Genomic DNA, 8,324 nt, shown 5'->3' on the forward strand with positions numbered 1-8,324 from the left:
GAGGCTGAGAAGCCCCAAGGTTGACAAGTAAAAAGGCACAGTCCCGAGGTTACCAAACCACACAGCAGGCCATTAACTTAAGTCTACCATAAGTCCCAAGGTCAGCAGAGCATGGCAGGTTGCTGAGCAATGATACGGCTACATGCAGGGTCCAAGCATGCCACAGGCTAGAGACCATTCTCAAAACTTCTCCTTATATACAGGAAGCAGACCACACACCCAAGGCAGCTACTCAGCTGCTCACAGTAGATTCCACCATGGAGTTGATTACCAGTCTTATTATGGGGAATACTACATCCAGCTGCCCAGCCACTCAGCCAGGCCCAGCCAAGTTGACACACAACACAACCATCACACTTGGTAAAGTGGAGGGTCAACAAAGAAGGGGAAGGCCCTCAGTGAGATGGATTGACACAGTGGCTGCAACAATGGGCCCAGATATAGCAAGGATTGTGAGGCTGACATAGGACTGGGCAGTGTTTCCTTCTGCTGTCCATAGGGTTTTATGAGTTGGAGATGACTCGACAGCACCTAGCAACAACAACAACAATGGCTTCACAGGAGAAAGACCTGATGATCTGCTTACATATACATGACAGCCTAGGACCCCTGTGGGACAGTTCTACTCTGTCCTATAGGGTCACTATGATTCAGAATCAACTCGACACATACACACCAACAATTACAACAACCTTTGGGCTGGTTGGAATTCAGAAAGAAGGAATCAAAGGAGGAGCAAATGAAAGAAAAAAAATGAGTTCAAGATTGGAAAAATCCTGGAGCACTGTCATGGACTGAATTGTGTCCTCCCACTCTGTATGTCAAGGTGGCCAGGCCATGATTCTTGGTGGTTTGAGGTTACGTATTGATGCAGTCCTCCCTTATAATATGATCTGATGTGAGCAGCCAATCAACTGTGAAAGAATTACAACGTTACTCTCAGCCCTAATCTGACCTTAGGGTAGTTTTCCTGAGCGTGGTCTCCATCATCTTGTATTTTACAAGAGATAAAAGAAGAAAGCAGTGAGCAGAGGAGGAGGGACTTCATTACTACCAAGAAAGAACCAGGGGCAGGGCTTATGTTTTGGACCTGGGGTCCCTGTGCTTAGAACTTCCTAGACCCAGGGGAAAATTGATGTCACGATACATAGAGATCTCCAAAGAATTCTGGGCCCATGGATGTTGAAAGGAGACAAGGACCTTCCCCTTAAGCTGTCAGAGAGGGAAAGCCTTCCCCTGAAGCCAGTGCACTGAATCTGGACTTCTAGCCCCCTGAGCTGCAAGAGAATAAATTTCTGTTTGTTAAGTCATCTGCTTGTGGTATTTCTGTTACAGCAGCACTGAAGAGCTAAGACAAGCACTTCAGAGAGGTTTGTTTTAGGCAACCATGTGAGATGCTCACCAAGGAGTTAGTATAAGAGCTTACAGAGGTTTTGGAAGGATAAAAAGTTTGTACCAGGCAGAAAGCAGTGCTGGTGCATTCTGAGCTAAAGAAATTAGAAATATAAACATGCACAGGAGCGTGGCTGGTTCTGGTGATTAGCTTTCATTCATAGCACCAGCAGCAGAAGATGCAGCTGAATTCAAACAGAAAAACAAAAAGGAAACTAACTGTAGAGCCACATCATGACCCTCAACAGACACAATCGGAAATGGCCTAGTGTTAAAAATTGCCCAACTCAGAGAAATATTCCATCATGCCTTGTTTTACAGCAGCATGTCTCTATCTCCCATTGGATGTGGGACTCTTGGGGCTTGGGGTCATTCCTGTTGTTGTTAGTTGCTGTCGAGTCGCTCTGACTCATTGCGACCCTGTGTACAACAGAGCAAAATGCTGCCCAGTCCAGCACCAGCCTCCCAATCCTTGCTGTGCCTGAGCCCATCGTCACAGCCACTGTGTCAGTCCATCTCGTTAAGGGTCTTCCCCCTTTTCTGCTGACCCTCCACTTTACCAAGCACAACATCCTTCTCCAGAGACTGGTCCTTCCTGAGAACATGACCAAAGTATCAGAGACGAAGTCTGGCCATTCTCGTTTCTAAAGAGTACTCTGGCTGTACTTCCAAGACAGATTTGTTTGTTCTTCTGTCAGTCCATGGTGTGTTCAATAGTCTTTGCCAACAACGTAATTCATTCTTATTCACTTCTATATTGTCCTTGCTTTGTAATGATTGTATATGGAGTGCATTTTAAATAGATAATAGGAATAAAAAGTTAATATTGAAAAGAAAACCAAGCATTAACGAGCATGGACAGTTATTCTCATCTTGTCTTCCCCAATGCGTCCCGGTTCCCTCCTAAAGTATCATCCGATATTAAAATAATCTGCACTGCACTCCTGTGCCTCAGTCGCCAGAACATCTGTGAGCACTTGTCCCAGGAACACTTAACAGGAGCTGGTCAGGCTTGCGTGATCCCTTCCATCCCAACTCTGCTCCTATAGCCTTGTGTGCATGGCTTGAGTAGAGCCCTCCATTGTGTGATATAGTTTTCTGTAGACATGTCTTTTGTTATTTCGAGAGCCCCTCAGGTACAAAAGCTTTATACCTCCAGCTTCAGGCTCAGTTCCTGGCTCTTAGGAAAGTAGTAACCAGGTACCATGGAGTCAGTTCTGATCCATGGCCCCCATGTGTGTCAGACTAGAATGGTGCTCCATGGGGTTTGCCTGGCTGAGTTTCCAGAAGTAGATCACAGGCCTTTTCTTGAGGCCCCTCAGGGTGGACTTGCACATCCAGTCTTTGGGTAGCAGCTGAGCATGTTAAACCTTGGTTCCACCCAGTCACTGAGTGCTTACAGAGGAAGGAAAAAGTGAATGGATGTGTCCTTACATCCTACTCCTCATTCTGACATACTGGCAACGTTGAATTCCATTCCACTTGCTGAATAGTTTCTTTTTCCACTTGAATATCTGTCAGATTTCAGAATGTCTGTCACTAATTTCAGCAGTGTACTTTAGTCATTGAGTGCTGTGACTGAAGGTGGCATTTAACCATTGTTAATTCAATTTGGACTCTTTGCTACTAATCTGAGAAAGTTGGACTTGGCCAGAGTATTGATGGATAATGTCTGCATTTCTGTGAAAAGCTATCTATTGCTTCCATTAACTGCTAATATAATATTATTTTACATCTTTCATAGCTACTTTAAAATGTTCTATTAAGAGAAAGACTGTTTTCCCCCTAAATGTCCCAACTTTCTTATCAAAGCATCTTTCTGCATGGTGAATACTATGGATGATCATCTTAAATTCTGGGATTATGTACGTCTTCAGGTATTTCAGTGTCTCATGAAGGCAGGGTCCTCAACATGAGCATGGAAACAATCTGTGGTCACATAATACTTCACTTTAAAAAACAGGCACTAATGTGAAATAAGGATCGTGAGGCTGGCACAAGACCAGGCAGTGTTTCGTTCTACTGTGCATAGGGTTGCTATGAGTCAGAGACGACTCGACAGCACCTAACAACAACAACAATAACAACAATGTGAAAGGAGCTCTGGTGGTTTAATGGTTAAGGCATTTGGCTGCTAACCAGAAAGTCAATGGTTTGAACCCCACAGCTGCTCCATGGAAGAAAGACTGGGCAGTCTGCTACTGTAAAGATTGACAGCCTTGGAAGACCACTGGGGGTCACTATGAGTCGGAATCAACTCGATGGCAGTGAGTTTGGTTGGTTTTGAATGTGAAATAATAACGAAATGAAATACACCAGGATTCCTTTTGGGTGCCTAAGGCATTTGACTACTAACCAGAAGGCTGGCGGTTCAAACCCATCAGCCACTCCTTGGAAGGAAGATTGGGCAATCTACTTCCATAGTGATACCACCTGGGAAACCCAAGGAGGGGTCACTATGAGTCAGATCCAACTCAATGGCAGTGAACTTGGTTTTTTTGTTTTGTTTTGTTTTGTTGTATGGTCATTTTAACAAGTAAGTCAGGATGCTGTACTTTGAATTTTTTGTAGAAGAGCCACTTGGGAAAGCTGGAAAGGGTGTGATTCAAACTCAGTCCCCTTTCCCAAGACGACGAACCACCCGGCTACTAGAAATCGGAGCTCCCTTCTACCAGGACAACCAACTGCAGGTCAAGGTCTACTGGAAGAAGACCGAAGGTGCGTACACCGTCCTCGGGATGTACCTGAAATCACTCAGTGATGTGAAGGGACTTGGGGAAGAGGATGTGTCAGGTCATGACACTGATGTTAACTAAAGCATCGGTGAGCAAAATACTGAACTACCTTTGAGTGAAATGCCTTGTCGTTCTGAAGTCTGAGTGGGTCAGTGTTGATCCCTGGAATGTTGATTGCTGCCATTTGGAAATCAGCGAAAGGTATCATATATAGGAGTCTTTTGTCAGCTTCACATACTGCAAGAAGCTTCATCTTTTTTGTTTCCGAGTGGTCCTTAATTTTAGAGATGACCAATTCATGATTTTGTTTCCTTTTGTTTACTGCTCTCCGTGTCTTGTATAAGAAATCTTTGCTTACACAAAGATCATAAAGCCACTCACTCTTGACTGACTTTCACCCAGAATTGAGTTCTGTGTAGAGGGCAATGTAGGGGAAATGTATTTTTCCCCTATTGATAGCAAGTAACCAAGCATCATTTATTTAAAGATGTTCCCTTTCCCAAGCTCTCAGTTAACCACCTTTGCCTTAATTATATACATAGAACATATATAGATGTATGTGTGCATGTAGGAGCTTTGGTGGCATAGTGCCTAAGGCATTTGACTGTTACCCTGAAGGCTGCCAGTTCAAACCCACCAGCCACTCCTTGGAAGGAAGACTGGCCAATCTACTTCCCTAGAGATTTGCCACCTTGGAAAACCAAGGAAGGGTCGCTATGAGTCGAATCGACCCAATGGCAGTGAGATTGGTTTGGTTTTTTGCTGCGTGTAGGAGCTCTGGTGACCCTGTGGTTAAAGCATTGGATTGCCAACCCAAAGGTCAGCACTTCAAACCCACCAGCCACTCCATGGGAGAAAAATGAGATAGTCTGCTTCTATAAAGATTTATAGCCTTGGAAACCCTCTGGGGCAGTTCTACTCTGTCCTATAGGGTTGCTATAAGTTGGAATTGACTCAATGGTAGTAGGTTGGTGGTTGATATGTGTATATGCATATGTATATACACATTATCTATCTATCTATATCTATATCTATCTTTCATCTGTCTATCCATCCATCCATCCATCTATAGAGAGAGGCAGAGAGACAGAGAGAGTGATAGAGAAGCAGGTTATTTTTCAGCATCTCTGAAGTGTCATCAGGCAATTTTTCCACTTTTGTGCAAATACTCCACTGTCTTCACTACTGTAACTTTATTGATACTCTTGATACTAGCAAAAGTCCTCGAATATCTACTTTTTCTTCAAGATTGTCTGGGCTTTTCTTGGCCTTTCATATTTTTATATAAATATTTGAATGAATCTGCCAATTTCTATAAAACTCTGCTAGAATCTTTATGGAATTGTAGTTCATCTATGTGTCAGTGACTGAAGAATTTACATTGAAAATTATTGAGCCTTCTAAGCCACAAACATGCCACATTGTTTTGTTCATTAAGGTTTTATAACTCTCTCAGTAATGTTTTATGTACGCTGTGAAGAGGCTGTACTACCTGTTGTTATGACTATTCCCAGGCATTTGTGTTCATTTCAGTCCTGTTGTATGTGGCATAGTTTTTCTGTTTCATTTTCTCGTTTTTGCTGCTTGTACACACGTTGCATTCTGACTCGTGGCGACCTCTGTGACAGAGGGTTTTCTAGGCTTTGATCTTTACATGAGCAGATCACCAGGTCTTTCTCCTACAGAGCCTCTAGGTAGGTTTGAACTGCCAACCTTTCTGTTAGTAGCCAAGCACTTAGCCATTATGCCACCAGGGTTCTTTGCTTGTACTCACAAGGCATTTTATATTTATATGTTGGCTATGAATCCAACAATATCATTATATGGTAAAAGCTGTGAAAGCTGGAACCTGTGTAAGGTGCAAACCTGTCAGAGAAGGAAAACTCAAATATGTTCCATTTACAGGAGACGTAGAAGAGTGGTTAGACTGTGCCGGTCAAAGGCAAAAAACTTGTGAGACCTGAAAAAACAAGGTTGTTCCTCCAAGTTCCAGCTCTCCCAGGTCTCCTTGTAACTACCAAAGCTATAATATTTTATCAGATGATTCATTTGTAGTTTTGTTATAAAAACAATCAGGTAGTCTATGAATGATGACAGTTTTATACTTTCCTTCCCAGGCTTTTAGCATTTTACTTCTCCCCCGTGCCTTAATACAAGCGGAGATTTGTAGTCTTATGTCAACTGAAAGTAATGATAGCAGGGATGGTGTTCATTGTAAGGTGTCTGAAGGTGTCTGTGATGGCTAATGTGATGCATCCATTGGCCAGGTTGTGATTCTCAGTGGCCTGAAAGACATTGGACTGATCGGTCTTCCATCATGCAATATAATGTCATCATCCTCTATTTTGTGATACAATGTGAGCAACCAATCAGTTGAAAAGCCATTCGGTTTCATAGGGGGTGTGGCCTACATCCAATATAGATGGATGTTCCAGCAAAGCCCTCTCTGGATCCTGCGTCCAACTCATCACCCTCTGATCCCTGGTTCTTGGAATGTGAACCAGCAGCCTGCTGTCTGACCTGCCGCTTTGGGGCTCATCAGCCCCGGCAGCCATGTGAGTCAGGAGAAGCCTCCACCCTGATGGCTGGCCCGTGGGCTTGGGACGTGCCAGCCTCCACCACTGCATGAGTCATTCCCTTGAAACAAATCTCTCTCTGTGTATCTCCTTTATATATACAGACTTCTCTCACTATCCAGAAGTTGAGCGTTCCTATGAAACCTTTAGGAGCTCTGGTAGCATAGTGGCTAAAGCACTTGACTGCTAACCAGAAGGCTGGCGGTTCAAACCCACCAGCCACTCCTCGGAAGGAAGGTTGGGCAATCCTACTTCCGTAGTGATACTGCCTCGGAAACCCAAGGAGGGGTCGCTATGAGTCGGGGCCGACTCGACGGCACATAACAACAACAACAACAACATGAAACCTTTAGTACAGTGAGATGCCCTAAAGCGAAGAAGTAATTACATTAATCCACATGGGAAAAATTTTGAGCATTCTCAGCCAATAACCTGCCCAATCGTACCCACTAACACATAAAACCTAGACCAGCACTGGCTACAGTGCTCACAGACACTTAGGAGCTGCGGCAGCTCCATGCTGAGACACTGAGTGTGCCTCCAGGAAAGGAGCTTGGTGACATCACCACCTCTGCTCAGGGAGCGCACTGCCTCTTTAATGGCTCCCTGCAAAACAAAATGAAGGCTAGCTTCACTTTCCGCCTTTTTTTTATAAAAGCCAAAATCCTCTTCAGATTTCTTTCCATTAGCAAAAACAGGGACTAATGTTGATCTTTCATGAAAGTGGAGTAGCATAAAGGGAACTTTCAAAAAGCAGGGGATACCTATATATACACCTCACTGGCTTCGCTCCTTTGAAGAACCCAGCCTAAGACAGCATCCTCTATCGGAATAATAAAATCCTCTACCGTGATTGTTTGCAAAGTCTCAGTATGAATGAGCTTGATTTTTATCAAACATTCTCCCTGCATCTAGTGAGATGATCAGTGGACTTTTCTCCTTCATTCTATGAATGTGATGAATATTCAAGGGGAAATAATGGACACTCCCCAGGTTTGCTGTGAAGAAGAAATGAGATGATGCATACCAAGTGCTTAGCACACAGTGGCCAGCACAAAACCAACACTACTTTTTTTTCTTCTTTTAAAGTTGGTTTTGAGTGGATTCCAATGCATGGTGTGACGCATGTGTCAAAGTAGAAAGAACTGAGCTCCACAGACTTTTCAGAGGCCTATATTTTGCAAGTAGATCACCAGGCCTTTCTTCCGAGGCACTTCTGGGTGGGGTAGCCCCTCCAAACTTCCAGTTAGCAGCTGCCAGCATCACTGTTTGCACCACACAGGGAGTCCTGTGAATGGGAAGATTCTTATGGGTCCTCTTATGGGTGGAGTCATAAAGGGTCGCCAAAAGGCAGAGAGGGGACAGGGCACCAGGGAGAAGGGAAAGGCCACTGAATCTGAGCTGTGTCAGCTTCACATTGTTCTGGGACCAGCTTTCCTCATGCACCTCCTCTACAACCCACAAAGGATAACGCTTTCCGAAAGGTTTGCACGGTTCAAGTTACAATACAAAAGCTTGAAGACAAGTTGTTGTTGTTGTTGTTGTTGTTATGTGCCGTCGAGTCAAACCTGGCTCATAGGCGACCCCTCCTTGGGTTTCCGAGGCAGTATCACTACGGAAG

General features: G+C 44.1%; 1 protein-coding gene across 1 annotated transcript in view; it reads left to right on the forward strand.

Moving 5' to 3' along the window:
* ANOS1 (anosmin 1) overlaps positions 1–8,324 on the forward strand; it is a gene marked incomplete at its 5' end in the record, with an annotated part of 224,888 nt that overhangs the window by 203,267 nt on the left and 13,297 nt on the right. The window contains one exon of the mRNA XM_007956168.1: positions 3,964–4,110. Coding sequence (XP_007954359.1) covers positions 3,964–4,110 — 147 coding nt within the window. The remainder of the gene's footprint in view (positions 1–3,963; positions 4,111–8,324) is intronic.

This window comes from Orycteropus afer, unplaced genomic scaffold (assembly GCF_000298275.1).
Source record: "Orycteropus afer afer isolate SDZICR_OR568_19922 unplaced genomic scaffold, OryAfe1.0 scaffold00577, whole genome shotgun sequence".
Lineage (NCBI taxonomy): Eukaryota > Metazoa > Chordata > Mammalia > Tubulidentata > Orycteropodidae > Orycteropus > Orycteropus afer.